The following is a 17,090-nucleotide window of genomic DNA, read 5'->3' as shown; positions in this document are numbered from 1 at the left end:
GGCACTGATAAAACCAAGGTTCTAGGAATTGGCAGAATACAAATGGAAATGTTTCAACACATTGATTCAGTGTTGGAGGTGCTCATTCATCTATGCCAATAAATTCAGAAGACAGCTAATTGGCTAACTGACTGAAAGAGATCCTGGTACATATTCATGCCTGTTACAAAGAGAGATGACCTAAAATAAAGTGGAAATCATCAAACAATATCATTACAATATCAGAAGAGGTGAAATGTCTGTCTGTGTCTTTATTTATTTTTATATAACTTACTTTATGTTTGTTGTTAATATACTCAGCAAGACATACATCAGGTCAACTGTTTCTACACATTCAATTCAATGACACTGATTACATGCGTCAAATTGTACAATCATTTTCACCTTCCTTTTCTGAGTTGCTCTTCTCCTATTAACATAAACTTTTAATCCTCTAGTTGTTGGAGTCACTGTTGTTAATTTGATATGTTCTTACAACAGCTCAATTAAGACTTTTTTTTTTTAACTAAGTAAGCAAAACTATTGTTTAGTTTCTTGTTGTTTTTTTCATCTTTGTGTTTTAGGTGAAATTTTACACAGCAAATTAATTTCCCATTCAACAATTTATAAGCAAATTGTTCCGTAATGTATCAGGACTTTCATTTCTACCTGTTTTTCCCCGTTTCCATTCCTCCAGTTTTCCTGCCCCTCTGTGCCCATTGGTTAGTTGCTATAGTTAATTGCTCTAAGAAGCACATTTCCTCATCATTGTTTATTTTATAGGTCAATCTCTTAACTGGAAAATGACTTTCAAAAATGGCTTCAGTTTCAGGTTAAAAGGGTATCCTACAGAGCCAGTCTCCTTTAGTGTCCATCAGTCCAGTAAGTCTGGACTTTGTTTTTATGAATTTGAGTTTTGTTGTATATTTTCCTTCCCATTCTAACTGGATCTTCTATTGTGTCCCTGATCAGAACAGTTTGTAGTGATAGCTGGGCATCATCGAGTTCTAGCTCAGGCTAATTATTGTTCAGTTTAAAGACAACTTTAGGAAATATTACTTTGGCAATAGTTTCAGATGCCCATGTCTTTTGCTGACCACGTTGGTCACTGATAAGGGGAATGCACCTATAATTTTTCCCATTCTGGTAATTTTTCCAGGAAAGCCACATTTTAAGAGTGTGGTGTCTCTGTAAGGCTGTGGACCAAAAGGTCAGTTGGTGGTTGGAGAAAGATGAGGCTTTCTGCTCCTGCAAAGATTTGCAGCTTTGGAAACCTGTTCAGTGTCACTATGAGTCAGAATCAACTCACTGGCACTTAACAACAACCCACATTTTACAAATTTGAGACTGTTCTGATTTTGCATGACAGAAACCAGTTTTAACCAGCTAGATGATGTATCTTCTAAATCACAGGCATCTAAGCAGTCAGAGTGGGTCGGGAGCTCATACTGCCAACAGAGGGCAGCAGAAGCCAGGGAACAGGTGGGGAGATGCAGCCCAAAAGTTAAGTGACTGAACAGCTATCTATCTACTGGGGGCAAGACTAACATTTATTGGACCGGGTTGCAAGCCTCACATTTCCTTCTTACAATAAGAAATCAACAAAGTTCAAAGGCAGAGATGGGAGCTCAGAGCCAACAAAGTGGAGTGAAGACAGTAGTTCTTTAGGTCCATGGGGAACTGTCCAAAGATGGTCCATTTACCAAGCACAAGCACAGTGCCTATAAGAAACACCTGGCTGAAGCTGGAGGAACAGGTGAGGTGAATTGCCATGGTCCCTGTCATTCATCACCCTGCATATATATTGTTAAGTGCCATCGAGTCAATTTCAACCCACAGTGACCCTTTATAGGGCATCCTAGAAGCAGCTGGTGAGTTCGAAACGCTGACCTTGCAATTCAAACCGACCTTGCTGTCCAGTGCTTATCCTACAATGCCATACCAGGACTCCTGTATACATATATGAGTCTGACTCATAGCGACCCTGTATAGGGTTTCTGAGGCTGTAAATCTTGACGGGAGCAGAAAGCCTCATCTTTCTCCCACAGAAAACTGGTAGTTTCAAACTGCTGACCATGAGGTTTGTAGCCCGACATGTAACCACTATGCTACCAGAGCTCCATATCTCTATATAGCAGCTCCTGATGTGGTGCTGTGGGTTAATGCGCTGGACTGCAAGGTTGGTTTAAACTGCAAGGTGGGTCGTTCACGCTCACCAGCTGTTCCTAGGAAACACAATACAGGGTCACTATGAGTTAGAACCGACTCCAAAGCACTTAGCAACAACAACATATGTATGTGTAAATATTTAATTTAATTTGAATATATTAATTTAATATATTCAAATTAAAATTGGAATCTTTTAAATTCAAAAGAATTTAAATGAACTTTCATCTCAGCAAACATGCTTTGTTGATATTTTTTATTTTTTGTTTTTTACTAAGAAGAGCCCTGGTGGCATTGTAGGGAAAACACTGGACTACTCACTGAAAGGTCGGCAGTTCAAACCCACCAGCCACTCAGCAGGAGAAAGAAGATGCTGTCTGCACCTGAAATGATTTGTTGTTGTTAAGTACCATCAAGTCAATTCCAATCCATAGTGACCCTGTATAGTGTTTCCGAGGAGCAGCTGGTGGGTTTGAACTGCCAACCTGTGGTTCAAACTGACCTTGCTGTCTAGCAAATTATCCTACAGCCCCACATACAACCTTGGAAATCCAATATAAGGTCACTGGGAGTCAGAACTGACTTGATGGCATCAGTTGGGTTTGGTTTTAGGTTTCTCACAGGGAGGTTAAAGCACATGGCTGGTAGGTTGCTGGTTCAGCTACTGTGCAGGAGAAAAGATAAGCCAGTCTACTTCCTGTAAAGATTTATAGCCTTGGAAACCCTATGGGGGCAGTTCTGTCCTGTCCTGTCCTAGATGGTCACTCTGAGTCAGAATGGACTTGATGGCTGGCAGTGGTGATGCTGCCCAGCTCGAGGTTAAGGTCCTGGAGTGCTCTGTGTTCCTCTCTTTGGAGCAAATACCAGCGGTTCCTTTTGTATGACCAACACCTCCCATGTTAGGAGCAGGGATTGCTATTTCTTGTCAGGTGGTGTGGGCATGTCTAATCCCACTGCAAAGCTGAGCAGAGACAGCAGAGAGCTCTGGGGCAGTCTGTCTCATGGACAGTGATGAGACTGTAATCCATTTCTTTTTTAACTTTTTATTGTGAATTGACTGAAGGTTAACAGACAAGCTCATCATTATACACTTTGTTTCATCTCAATGATTGCAATCCCCTCCATGCAATGACAGTTCTACTTAATCCTGTGGCTTCCCTTTTACATCTTACATTTCACAAATGAACAAAGCAAAAATATTTGATGTACACATACGAAATAAAAAATATTCATTTAAAAATCCTGAGGGCATATTCTGCAAGCCAGCCTCCTGCCTGCAGGCACACAGCCTTACTCAGTCCATGGGCGTAGAGTCCACAGCTGCTCTGTCTCTCCATGCCATCGCCTCTGCCTCCATCTCTGCTGTCATCCCTTTTCTAGGTAGGATCTCACGTTCCACTCATGTTGTTTCTTCTTGATGGTCCTGGGATCATCTGTTCCTGAAATAAAAGATTAACTACTCTCCCCTTTTAGTTACACATCTTCTACAATTACAGTTGTGACAATCACAATTAATCCTGCTAACATTTACTCACAATTTAATCATAAAATCCTATCAGCATCATCCCCTGTCCCCTTTCACCAGACCCATATGGAAAAGAGGAAACCTATTCAGTGGAGATTCTACCTTACCCCCTTGTTCTGAAATTAAGCACACTCATGAAAGGTTATAAGCCAGCAACTTCATGCCTTTATAGACCCTCATTTTTTGACAGCCAATGTCTAAATTGCCCACTACTATCAGTGTGGTGCTGTGGGTTAATGCGTCAGACTGCAAAGTCATTTGAACTGCAAGGTCGGTGGTTCAAGCTCACCAGCTGCTCCTTGGAAACCCTATACAGGGTTGCTATGGGTTAGAATCGACTCAACAGCACTTAACAACAACAATATCAATCCAATGCACTGAGGAAACAAGCTTACTGTAATCTATATTTTAATTTGGTTTTTGTGCCTTTTTTCCCCTCTAATTTCTCCCCCTAAATTTTCTCATTTTCATGTTGCAAAATTATGTCTTGACCTTTCTTACCAGTTTAGTTTTCTCTCTTTAGAAAAGCTTTCGTTTTGTTGTTGTTGTTGTTTTTTAACTTTTAAAATCTGCTCTCCCTACACCTTCCTTGGTGGACTTGCATGTTCAGAACCAACCAGCCTCTTCTTTTGCCTCTCTTCCGTGTCCTTCCCTTTTGCTGGGGTACAGACTTCCGGCACCATCTTTTGAGCGTCGACTGTGGTTCTGCTGCTTGGACAGCCTAGACTTCAGTGTTTCCAGGGACTTGGGAGATGGGTGGTATGGAGAGACTCCACTTGCATTCAGACTGGGAGCTGAGGGATGTAGCTACCCACATGGATGGGAGAGCAGGGCTACGCAGTAGTGGGGTGGGGGACCCTCCTTGCCAGGGGTTCTCCTATGTCAGTGGACCTCAGAGCCCACCCCACGAGACTTACTGAATTAAACTCTCTTGAGTGTAATGACTGGAATCCGCCTGGGCAGCCTACTCAGGTGGTTCTGATGTGGTGCAAAATTGTTAGCTGCCTCGTTGTCCCTGACGCCTGGTAGTCCCACGAACAATAGAAGGAAACATTGCCCATCCCCAAGAGCAGCTGGGGCTCTTTAGACTGTTGAGATCTACAAGGTTTTCATTGGCTGATTTTCCAAAGCACATTGTGTATCTTCTTGAAGCTCCGTGTCTGCTTGAAGCTCAGCTGAAACCTGTATAGCATCATAGTAATCTGCAAGCCTCCACTGACATGCACTGACAGGGAATGAACCCAGGTCTCCCATATGAAAGGGGAGAATTCTGCCACTGAAACATTGCTGGGAAGGCTTTGAAGTTCTGGTTCCAGGCTACAGTCTGCCTTCTTTGTGTTAGGAAGGACAACTGGAATCTCAGCTGGGGCAGATACAATCCAGAAGAGAACCCTTCCCAGTGATATGCCAAAGCTGTCAGTAGGAGTGTTTCCCCCGGTGCAGGTAATAAGGGGGCAGCCGTTGGTGGAGAATCTGAAAACAGTAACAAACTGAGAGGCAAGCAGCTTCTTTGTGTCACCAGGCCTCAGTGTCTGGCGCTGTAGGCTAAGCACCGGACCGCAAACCACAAGTTCAGCAGTTCCAAACCTTGGAAATCCTAACAGGGTCGCTATGAGTCAGACTAGACTCGAAGGCAATTAACAACAACAAGGCCCCAGTGATAAACCTACACCCTATCAGTGAGAAACCCTCTTCCCATCCTGTGACCCCTCCCCAAGTCATGATGTGTTCAGATGAGACACCACCCATGAGCAGCAACTCATCTGTACTGGTTTCTTTTCAATGTTTTATTTTTCAAAATATACAATTTATTTACATCTTTATTTCACAACTGTAGTTTTGTATATTTATTCCAAAATCTTTAAATAACTCCACAGTAAACATAAATCACAGGGTCACACTGCATCTCTTTAGTCTTTACTCATTGAGTTTAAAAAAAAAGTTTCAAGTAGTAACTGTTTGGGGAGTAAGAAAGGGGCAAAATATGGCAAAGCAGGTTTTTTGTTTGTTTGTTTTATGTAAGACCAACACATAGAATTAGAAAGGGGCTTCTGACCAGCTACTCTGCCTATGGGCAGACCAAGGGCGTTCCTGACGTTTCTAAATCAGATCCTCTTGTGCGCAGAGAGGGTTTTGGTTATGAGGACGTAGAAGCTGGACCTCATCTGCAGGGTCTGGGGATGGGGCAGGAGACCAAAGGTGGGAGATAAGGCACCATGTGAGGCTTCTTGTCAGCATAAGGAGGCACTGGCATGGAGGGTCCTGAGTGAGGAGGCAGGGAACCACCTGTGCTAGGTGGAGGCCAACAATGACCGGGGATAGGGTAGGGCTGTCTGCAAAAGAGAGGTCTTTTCAGCCTCTCTTGGGAAAACCTCTGTGATTCTGGCTGCAGTAGCTGGTGGTTCCTGAGGAGAGAACCAGGGCCTCCTGTTAGCTTTAAGGTCATCTGCACAGCCCAGTGAGTCCAGGGCAGGTGCTAGGTACACTGTGAAAGCACCTACAGGTACAGCTGGCATCTGTGTTTGGCTAAGGGGGGGTGGGTAGACCAGTGGGTCCCAGATCTGGGGGTGCCCTCCCTGGGAGGCATCATGCCATCTCTTCTTGTGAGAGCCCTTCAGCCACCTCAGTAGCCCCCTTCCTCAAGAGGCCAAGCTCCCCAGTAGATCCCAAGCAGGAAGAGACCCCTCCTTGATGTAAAACATTGGCAGTGCACTGCATAGGACACAAGCCTGGGCCCAGGGGTCAGTCTCCATCATTCCCCTTGGGGTTTCTGCAGTTGGCAGAACCAGATGAAGTTGTGTGGGCTGAAGCTCTGGGAGGGGTGCAGGCAGGGCAGCCGAGCTGTACCAGGAAAGAGTTGACCTTGAGAGCCATCTGCCACCAAGTGCATATGACCTCCCTGTGGTGGGTGAGAAGGTCAGTTCTTGCTTGAGGTTTCTCCAGCACCCTCCACCAAGTCCATGCTGCCTGGCCAAGCAAACCTTCTTAGCAGGGGCAGGGGTGGGGAGACTAGGGCTAGGCTGAGGGCAGGGCAGAAGGGCAGCGTGTGATCACTGTGTCTTCAGGTGGGTTTCCTCCGGGATGAGGGTGTGGAAAAAGTAATCCCATAATCTAGTGCTGATGCCAAATCCTAGAGGAGGAGACAAACAGATTGGAGATGAGGCCCTATTGAAGGGCTGTGACACATCTGCTGGGGAATTAGCCAGGGCGTGGTGAGCAGCTAACATCCCTCTCTGCTGGTAAGAGCACGGCACCTACACTTGAAGAAACTCAAATTCCTGCCTCTCTCCTTACACTCTGGCCTCCTTCCTCGTTTTCACCAAACCCACTTCCGCTTCAGGCCTTTGCACCTGTTGCCTCTGGGATGCTCTTTCCACAGACAGCCACATGCTGGCCTCTCCTCTTCATTAATCTGTTCTAACCATGTCTCTGCAGGGGTGCTTCCCAGACCATTGGATCTCCAGATGAGCTGTCCAATATGGCAGCCACATGTGGCTAGTGAGCACTAGGAATGTGGCCAGGGTTGTGGTAGAACTATATGTTTAATTGCCTTTCACTTTGTTAACTTACATTTCATTTCGTTATAAAGACGTGTACTTGACTCAGAGGAAAACGGTAAGCATGTTTGGAACAATGTATGTATGTGAATCTACTTTGTGGAAGGTGAATTTTATCAGTGTAAATATAAGTACTTCCAGTGAAAATTTAGCATCCGATTTGAGATGTGCTATGTACTATAGGAGAAGCACTGGGACCACAAGATTGGTTTGAACTGCAAGGTTGGTGGTTCAAACTCACCATTCGCTCCTCGGAAATGCTATGTAGGATTCCTATGAATCGGAACCAACCTGACGGCACTTAACAACAACTACAACAACATAGGTAGGCTAGATACTGGAGTGCTAACCATAACGCCGGCAGTTCAAACCCAGCAGTCACTCCTCGGGAGAAAGATGAGGATTTCTGTTCCCGGAAAGATTTATAGTCCCTCCTCAAGTCCTGGTGTGGCGCTGTGGGTTAATGTGCTAGACTGCAAGGCCATTTGAACTGCCAAGTCGGCGGTTCAAGCTCACCAGCTGCTTCTCAGAAAACCCTATACAGGGTCGCTATGGGTCGGAACTGACTCCACGGCACTAAACAACAACAACATGCTATATAAGGTTGCTATGAATTGGAATTGGCTTAATGGCAGTGGGCTAACAGAGCAAAAGGGTGTTCCTGTGTGACACAAATGGTTATGTGCTCACCTACTCGAAAGGCTGGTGATTCAAACCCATCTTGGAAAGCAGGTAGGTGCCTTTGAAAAGCCTTGAAGAGCAATGCTACTCTGCACGTGGGAGGTTGCCACAGTCAGACTAAGCTTAGTGACACAGGTAACTCAACCACCCAAGTCCAAAACGCACCATGGATTAAGACGTAGTGTAAGAAAAAAAGAGTGTAAAAAATCTAACTAACATTTTTTTACCTTATTTGCATATGTTGAAATAATATTTTGGATATACAAGGGGGTGGTGTGTTAAAAAATGTTCATAGAAAAATTCCATTTATCTTTTTACTCCACTTTTTCACGAACTTGTTTTTAATAATATACTTAATCCTGTAGAAAGCCCCCTCGTACTGGATTAAGTATATTATTAAAATTCATTGTATCTGTTCGTTTTTATTTCTTAATGTGGCTACTGTTGTTAAGTGACGTTGCGTCGGTTCTGACTCAAGGCAACCCTGTATGGGGTTTCCACCTGCGGTTCAGTGCTTACCATACAGTACCACTAGAACATGGAAAATTACATGCGTGGTTCGTGCTCTATTTTATTGGCCAGTGCTGGACTCCACCCACCTTTATAGTCCCTCCCACATCACCCTGGGTGATTTTCTTTGCGGAATCTTATTGTCTGAGATTACGTTGGTGACGCATTAATTGCCTGCCTTCCTGCCTGCCCGCTCCATCACGGAGCACAGGAGCCCACAACCTTACGGTCCTCACCTGACTTCTGATGTGTAAAGTGATGCTTGACGTGGTGGGCCTTCATGTTGTACAGGAAGGAGCCCTTGTGTGGTGAGCCGAAGTGCAAGTAGTAGTGCATCATGTCGTAGAGCACGTAACCCAGGAGGCCCCCGGCGAACAAAGTGCCCCCCACCGCCTCGGGCAGCATGAGGCGAGCTAGCACGTAGAAGAAGAAGATCACCATAGATGCTGGCGCCGGCGGGAAGACCAGGCGCGAGCCATCGAAAGGAGCCTGCAGATGGAAAGGGTTGCTCTGAGCTCGCGAGTCTCTCGCAGCACACCAGGGAGGCTGGGCACTTTCGTGGCATTTGGGTCCACAGGCTGAGCTTAGAGGCTTGGAACTAGAAAGGAGATTGACCCAAGAGCCACATCCATCCCCGTGGTATCTTTGCCCTCTTCTTTACTCTCTGCGTGTCCCAGGGCCTTTCCCAGGAAGCCCCATGCTCTGCATTTCCCCTTACATCTCTCTCCTCAAATGGGGGTCCTTCTCCCCCCAGAACTATGTTCTCTGCAGGGCGTAAATCAGAGAGAATGTGACTGACATTGTATTTTCAGGAGGTGGTGGGCCTTCGTGTTGTACAAAAACACAAAATAAAAACCTTGTGTGGTGCAAAAACACAAAATAAAATCCTTAGGTGATGAACTGAAATTAGATTTTGGGTTCCTGGCTACAACGTAAACGTATTCTAGTTGGTCTGAAGGGACTCAGCCCAGTCTGCATAGACTTGGGGTGGGGGTGGTACAACACCTTGGCTGTGCTGGGTGTGGCCTTGGGTGAGTCCCTCATTTTCTTCAAGCCTCAGTTTATTGCTCTGTGAAATGGGGAGAACCATGGGAGGAAGCTTCAAAAGGGCAGGGATTTTTGTTCATCCCGTTCAGTTGTGTTTGGAACTGTGCCTGGCACATCGTAGACACTTTTATTTGTTGAATGACTGAGTGACTTGTAGTGACGGTTAAATCTCATGATGCAAGAAATGTATTTGCAGAGTTTTGGGGATAAATATCGATGTCATAAACACACCCATGGATCCTCTGACCCCACCACCCCTCTGAGCATTATCACATAACCATGTTTTCCCAGCCACCCACACAGCTAGACACCAGAGAGCTCCGAGGCCCTGACAGCTGTTCCATGGCCCTCACCTTGTGGTGCTGACCGTGCATTATGAAATGCAGTGTGATGAGGTAATAGCTGTTGCTCGGAGGCTTCATGTGGAACAGGAAGCGGTGGATGAGGTACTCGATGAGGCTCCAAAGGAACATCCCCAACATGAAGAGGCCTGGGAACATGGACTCCGACATTGTCACCGAGTAATCTGTGGGGCAGCAAGGAGGGAGCAAGGTCAGGGCAAATGGCCCCTGTGCCCTACTGTGTCCGGGGCTCCAGATGGCCCTTGGCTCACTGCCCTCATCACTTGGGGAGCTATTGCACTCGGTTCATCAACTTGGGGCCTGGGTCACACTGTTAGGGCCCTTGGGTCAAAAGGGAGAAGAGGCTGTGAGGACCCCTCTGGGGGCACCCTGGGGCTGCTGCCTAGAAATGTGCTGTTTTCCTCTGAGGGGCTGCGGCCAGCTCACTCCTCGTGAAGGGTCACCTGGCCTCAGTGGGACAGAGGAGCAGGGAAGCATCTTGAATATGTCAGTGGATCCAGCGCTTGTTGGTGAAGATGCTTACAGCCAGGGGCTGTGGGGTGGGGGGCACTGCAGGTTAAAGTGCTCGACTGCAAAGTTGCGTTGAACCACAAGCTTGGTGGTTCAAGCTCACCAGTAGCTCCTGGGAAGCCCTATACAGGGTCATTATGGGTTAACAACAACAACAAGGGGGCAGGAAGGGCAGGGAAACCCCAGTGCAGAAATTTCAATGGACCAGATTTGGTATCACGACATGTGAGCATATACAGCCTCTCAACCACTTTTAGCTGTACCTCCTTCTGCCCCTTGGTTCCCATAGGTGTGTACACAGGTACATGGACACTGGGATATCAGAATACGGGTCTCTGGGCTGGAAGGCAAGAATTTTACTACTGCCCAATCAGAACAGGAGTCCTGGTGTGGTGCTGCAGGATAATGTGCTGGACCGCAAGGTCAGTGTGAACCCCAACGTCAGCAGTTCAAATTCACCAGCTGCTCCTCGGAAACCCTGTGAAAAGTTCACTTGAGTAGTAACTGATTTGATGGCACTAAAATACAGATGGCAACAACTGTATCTTTACAGAAGCACATTGCTACATCTTTTTCCTGAGAAGCAGTGTGTGGGTTTAAACTGCCAACTTTCCAATTCGCTGCAAAGTGCTTAACCTCTGTACCAGCTGCACCTTCCCTTGTTTTTATATTCTTGTTTTCTCTGCCTGTGACTTGCCTGTGGAGTTGTGGATGCCGGAGACCTAAGATCTCTCATGCAGTGGGTATCATGGTTTCTTTATTAGCTCCGCACATTACAGCTCTCTGCAGAGGCTGGGGGTTGCTGACCCAGTCCTCAATTCACCCTTCCTGCCACTAAGAAAGGTCCCCTCCTATAGGTCAAGTCCCACCCACCCCCTCACCCCAGTGTGTCGCCACTGTGGCAAGCCCATCTGGCTGGAGCTGGTACAGCATGGCATCTCCAAGGAGGACTCTGGCTGGGCTGGCCTGGCTTGGCGGAGGGACCTGGGCCAAACCTCCGGGCCTGGCCTGCCCCTCCCCCGCAGCGCTGGCGGCCCTGCTACTGTTGGTGATTGTTAGGGGAGCTCTGGGGACAGTGAGCAATTCAGCCGGCAGGCCTGTTGAGCAACAAGCCCTGTGCTGTGCCTGAGCTAGTCAGTGTGGGTAGAGAAGGGCAACTGTGGCTCTCAGCATGCTTGGTAACCTTCGGTGTGGTGGGGAGGCCGAGGAGAGGTGACTCCAGCTGCTTGCTCATCCCCACCCCCCATCCTGGGGGAAAACTCAGGGTGGTCTCTCCCATCCAAGGGTGGGGAAGGAACCAGCATGTGGGGTGGAGAACATGGGGCCCAATGGCTCCCAGGCAGTAAGGTGAAGGGTGACCAGTGGAGGGGCAGGCCATTCCCAGCACCCTCTGCTTCCTGTGTAAGCCTACCTAGATTAGCACCTCCCCTGGCTAGCTGAGGTGACATGTGCTTGGAGGTAGACAGTGTGCCTTCCCAGGAGGCTGTTGGAGGAAGTCACACCCACACCGGTGGGCTGCCTGAGACACTACCCCTAGATCTGTGGGCTTTTTGGAAGTTGTCCCAGGCTATCCCCTCTCTGTCTCCTGCCTCATGCCTAGAAGCTCGGGGTACCTGGTACTCACCTCCCATCCCCATGACCCTCTGAGACTCCATTTCCTTATCCTGTAAGGGAAAGTCAATGGAACCTTTCTCATGGGCTGCAGGGAAGAGGAACTAAAATGATCCTGGAAGGTTCAGGCCCGGCCCAGGGCAAATGCTCCAGGGAGGAGAGGGGACTGGTACTTCAGTAGGGTCTCTGCCACTTGGGCCTCTGAGACACTGTGGACACACCAGTGTCTCTCCCAGGCCATTCAGAGTCCAGCTCTAGCTGACAGAATGATTTAATGCAGTTTCTGAACAAAGTTAGGCGACATATGTTCTGCTCCGTGACTCAGTGAGAATCCCCCCCGACTCCTTTTATTTTCATTGCTCTGCCACCAGACAAAATGATTTCACATAGTTTCTGCTGGCCTGTTGGTGGTGGTTAAGTGCTGTATCCATTTGGGGGGTGCTGGGGAGAAGAGACTGGCAAATTTTTTCTTTAGAAAACAGCGGTTAAAAGACTATTTCTACATATAAAAACCCAAACATTCAAGCCAGTTGCTGCTGAGTTGATTTTGACTCCTGGTGACCCAGGGGTTACGGAGTATAACTGTCTTCTTTCATGGTGTTTGTAATGGTTAGGTTCTGTGTCAACTCGACCAGGCCAGGATTTCCAGAGGTTTAGGAGTTGGGATGTACTTATTCCCATGGTGATGAAACATAATACAGGTAGTTAACACTATAATGAGTGGCTATGAGCAACCAATCAATTAAAAGGATGCTTTATTGGGGGCGTGGCCTGCTCCCCATATAATAGACACATGGGAGGGACTCTCTTTCTTCCACTAGGGTTAGGGGACTCTACAATTGTAAGATAATAAACTTCTCTTTATTTACATACACATACGTATGTTTCACTGGTTTTGTTTCTCTAGAAAACCCCAGCCTAATACAGTGCTGGTGGGTGGCTTTGAACCATCCAGGGGTCCTTTAGTTCTATAGACAAAAACCATTGCTGTTGAATGGATTCGACCCTGCTGGATAGAACGATCCCATAAGGATTCCAAGGCTGTAAATCATTATGGAAGCAGATTGCTACAACTTTCTCTTATGGAGGGGCTGGTGGATTAGAACCACCAACCTTTTAGTTAGCAGCTAAGTGCTTAACTACTGCCTCACCAGGGTTCCTTTTTTTTTTTTCCTACAGCTAGGCCTCATTGAAACAATGGTGTGACATGGTTTAGGGCTTTCTGTTCTCAGACACTCAGAACCACGCTGAACACTGAGGGGTCTCACCTCTTGGATGTGCAGGTGTTAATTAGAAAGGAAGCTGTAGTTACCTGTGGTGAAGGACATGAAGAGTCGAACCTTGCTCTGGGCGAGAGTTTGGTAGTAAGACCAACTGAGGTACAGCACCAGGGGAAGCCAGATGAGGGGAACGCTGTACCTGAAGGAGGATCATTAGGGTGAGAGAGACACATAACCGGAAGCTAGCCTCCCAGTGACATGCCTCTTGATTAGAAGAAGTCAAAATGACCCCAAAGCATGTTCAGAAAGAGTATGGAGACCTGGGGTCAAGGGGCTCTGGGGTGGGGGAGGCAAAAAGACGAGAGAGGCTGGTAGTCCATCTACCCTTGACTCAGAGATGAGTTGCTACCAGAAAGGACCTGTGTCTACAGACTACTGACTCTGATCTTGTGGCAAAAGCATCAATTGCAGGCAAACTTATTCCAAAGGACATTGTTAATGGAGTCGATTCTGACTCACTGTGTAGAGTACAACTACTCCATGGGGTTCTCAAGGCTGTGACCTTTCAGAAGCAGATTGGCAGGCTTTTACTTCTTAGGTGCCTCTGGGTGAGTGGGTTTGAACTACCAGCGTTTCAGTTAGCCCAGCACTTTACCACTGCATTAGGCAATGACTCCCCTGGACATTAGAGGTTGGAAAGCCGAGATTGGAGTCTGGAAGGGAGAATCCAAAGCAGTTCCTAGTTACATGTTGGGATGTCACCACTTAGTGGTCAAAGCCATGTGTAGAAAAAGACTGTCGGCAAGGCATGACCTGCCATCCCCAAGTGCTTCTAGCACAGTCCTGAGAAGGAACCCGATCACCCCTTCCCCTTTCCTATCTAGCTGGCACCATGGGCTCGGAGCAGGCTCACCAGACAGTCTTGGAGAGAGCCTCGATGAAGTCCGAGTGAAAGAGGCGGATGGGTCTGATGACCGGCTGATGCACCCACTCATCATACTTCTCTCCCAAGTGGCCCACCTGCCAAAGTAGGGGCTTCTGCCAGTCCACTAGGTCCTGCAAGAAACAAGGTAGAGTGGACACTTGCTATTCATGCCTGTTCACACTCATTTTCCTAATGTTTTTGTTTCTCCCTCATTAAACTTTGTTTTAATAGGTCTCAAATTTCTGTGACAAAATTTTGGTCAAGTTGTTTCCATTTAAAAAGTACTGGTGTTAAAAACTAGTAACTTAAAACTGCCACACACAAAAGAAACCAATGAGCCACATGACTTGCCTTTCCTTCGGAAGGTTTTACGATGAATTGCTATCATTAACTAGTCTTTTACTATTAAACTTAAATGGCCAATTGAGACAAGCAGTTCTGAGACTGTTCTGCCACCACTGATGAAGACTGCAGCGGCAGTTGTTAAAGGTCATATTCATTGAGCCTTCTGAGCTTTCTGAGCAGACTTGGTGACTTAGCTCCAGTAGCCTTTTTGTCCACTGCTTTGATGACACCCACAGCAACTGTCTGTCTCATATCATGAACAGCCAAATGACCCAGAGGAGGGTAGTCTGAGAAGCTCTCAACACACATAGGCTTGCCGGGAACCATGTCAACAATGGCAACAGACCAGACTTCAAGAATTTGGGGTCGTCTTCTGCTTCTTACCAGACTGGTGATCAATCTTCTCCTTGACCTCAGCAAACTTGCAAGCAATGTGAGCTGTGTGACAATCCAGCACAGGTGCATATTCAGCACTGATTTGGCCTGGAGGGTTCAGGATGATCACCTGTGCAATGAAGCCAGCTGCTTCCATTGGTGGATCATTTTTGCTGTCACCAGCCATATTGCCACAGCGAACATCTTTGACAGAGATGTTCTTTATACTGAAGCCTACATTGTCCCCAGGCAGAGCTTTACTCAAAGCCTCATGGTGCATTTCAATAGATTTTATTTCAGTGGTAACGTTGACGGGAGCAAAGGTGACCACCGTGCCTGGTTTGAGAACACCAGTCTCCACTCTGCCCACAGGGACAGTGCCAATACCACCAGTTTTGTAGACATCCTGGAGAGGCACATGCAGGAGCTTGTTAGTTGGACGAGTTAGTGGCAGGATGCAATCCAGAGCTTCAAGCAATGTGGTTCCACTGGCCTTGCCACCCTTATGGGTGACTTTCCATCCCTTGAACCAAGGCATGTTAGCACTTGGCTCCAGCATATTGTCACCATTCCAACCAGAAGTCGGCACAAATGCTACTGTGTCAGGGTTGTAGCCAGTGTTCATAACGTAGGTGCTGACTTCCTTAACGACTTTCTCGTATCTCTTCTGACTGTAGGGTGGCTCCGTGGAATCCATTTTGTTAACACCAACAATTTGGCTGTTTCACATCTAGTGTGTAAGCCAGAAGACCATGCTCATGGGTCTACCCATTCTTAGAGACATAAGCTTCAAATTCTCCAACACCAGCAGCAACCATCAGGACAGCACAGTCAGCCTGTGATGTTCCTGTAATCAGGTTTTTGATAAAGTCTCTGTGTCCTGGGACATCAATGGTGGTCACATAGTACTTGTTGGTCTCAAATTTCTGCAGGAAGATATCAATGGTGATGCCTTGCTCACATTCAGCTTTCAGTTGATCCAAGACTCAGGCATACTTGAAGGAGCTCTTCCCCATCTCAGCAGCTAACTTCTCAACTTTTTCAATGGTTCTTTTGTCAAGTCCCCCACATTTGTAGATCAGGTGACCAGTAGTGGTTAACTTGCTGCAGTCAACGTGTCCAATAACAACAGTGTTGGTATGGGTCTTTTCCTTTACCCATTTTGGCTTAGGTTTTGAGATGGTTTTCACCAACACCTGTATTCTGGTGACAAACCTGTTGCAAAAAAAAAGCCATTGTCCCAACTCTTGATGGCAGCATCTTCAGCCCCCTTCAGCCATGCACTTTGGGCAGGGATACCAACCCTCCCAAACTAGTGGGCCAAAGCTGACCATGCCACTAGTCCCAGCCCCTGGTCACAGTTATGGGATCCAGGACAGGTCTTTGAACCTGGATCAGCTAGCGGAGCCTGCCTGAAAACACAGCACGAGGAGAGCCAAGCTAGGAGAAAGAGACTCAGAGCCTGCCTGAAGTCATCACCGCCCAGCTTTAGACATGTCGAAAGCCCTACAACATCTAGGAGCTGAAACATGCTGTGCCAGGAATGAAAGGGGGCCTTGCGCTTTGGTGTTGGTCTGGGTGATTCATTCATTCATCCATATACTCATTCATTCAACAATTTGCTTAATATTTCAGATATATTTGCTTCTATGCTAGGTGCTTGAAGGATAAACAGGACTATAAGAGACCATCTTTGCTTATTCAGCTGGTGCTTAACCAGAGTTCAGAATGTCTCAGGGATCTAGCCTGGCCCTATCACTTACTGTGTGACCATGGGCAAACCACTTGTGCTCTCTGAGCCTCAGTTTCCAAGACTGTGAAATGGGGATAATGCCAGCAACATACCAAGAGAATGAAATCCCAGGAAGAATATGAAAACATTAAAACTATGAGAAAATTACAAGAAAGAACGCAAAAATCTTGAATTCAACAAAGAAAGACAAACAGAACAAATAAGCAGCAACACCACAAAAACACACAAATGTAATGACAGCAATTAATCAATACCTATCGATAATTACACTGAACGTAAATGGATTCAATGCACCTGGTAAGAGACGGAGGGTGACAGAATGGATAAGAAAACAAGATCCTTCAATATGCTGCCTGCAAGAGACACATCTCACACAGAGGGACAAAAACAGATTAAAAGTTAAAGGATGGAAAAAAATATACCAAGCCAATTCCAATAAAAAGCGAACAGGAGTGGCAGTACTAATTTCAGATAAAATAAACTTCAAGGAAAATACCAGCATAATAGATAAAGATGGACATTAT

General features: G+C 46.7%; 1 protein-coding gene and 1 pseudogene across 1 annotated transcript in view; both read right to left on the bottom strand.

Moving 5' to 3' along the window:
* Positions 1 to 6,720: 6,720 nt before the first annotated feature.
* FA2H (fatty acid 2-hydroxylase) overlaps positions 6,721 to 17,090 on the bottom strand; it is a 60,107-nt gene continuing 49,737 nt past the window's right edge. The window contains exons 3-7 of the mRNA XM_006860171.1: positions 14,082 to 14,224; positions 13,261 to 13,367; positions 9,819 to 9,991; positions 8,655 to 8,907; positions 6,721 to 6,800 (exon numbers count right to left, since the gene is read on the bottom strand). Of these exons, the coding sequence (XP_006860233.1) occupies positions 6,721 to 6,800; positions 8,655 to 8,907; positions 9,819 to 9,991; positions 13,261 to 13,367; positions 14,082 to 14,224 (756 nt within the window). The remainder of the gene's footprint in view (positions 6,801 to 8,654; positions 8,908 to 9,818; positions 9,992 to 13,260; positions 13,368 to 14,081; positions 14,225 to 17,090) is intronic.
* On the bottom strand, positions 14,590 to 16,309 carry LOC102816697 (annotated as a pseudogene).

The sequence above is a fragment of the Chrysochloris asiatica genome, unplaced genomic scaffold (genome assembly GCF_000296735.1).
Source record: "Chrysochloris asiatica unplaced genomic scaffold, ChrAsi1.0 scaffold00037, whole genome shotgun sequence".
NCBI classification, from domain to species: domain Eukaryota; kingdom Metazoa; phylum Chordata; class Mammalia; order Afrosoricida; family Chrysochloridae; genus Chrysochloris; species Chrysochloris asiatica.
Note: the sequence above shows the minus strand (reverse complement) of the source record. Positions and strands in the feature narration are given on the sequence as shown.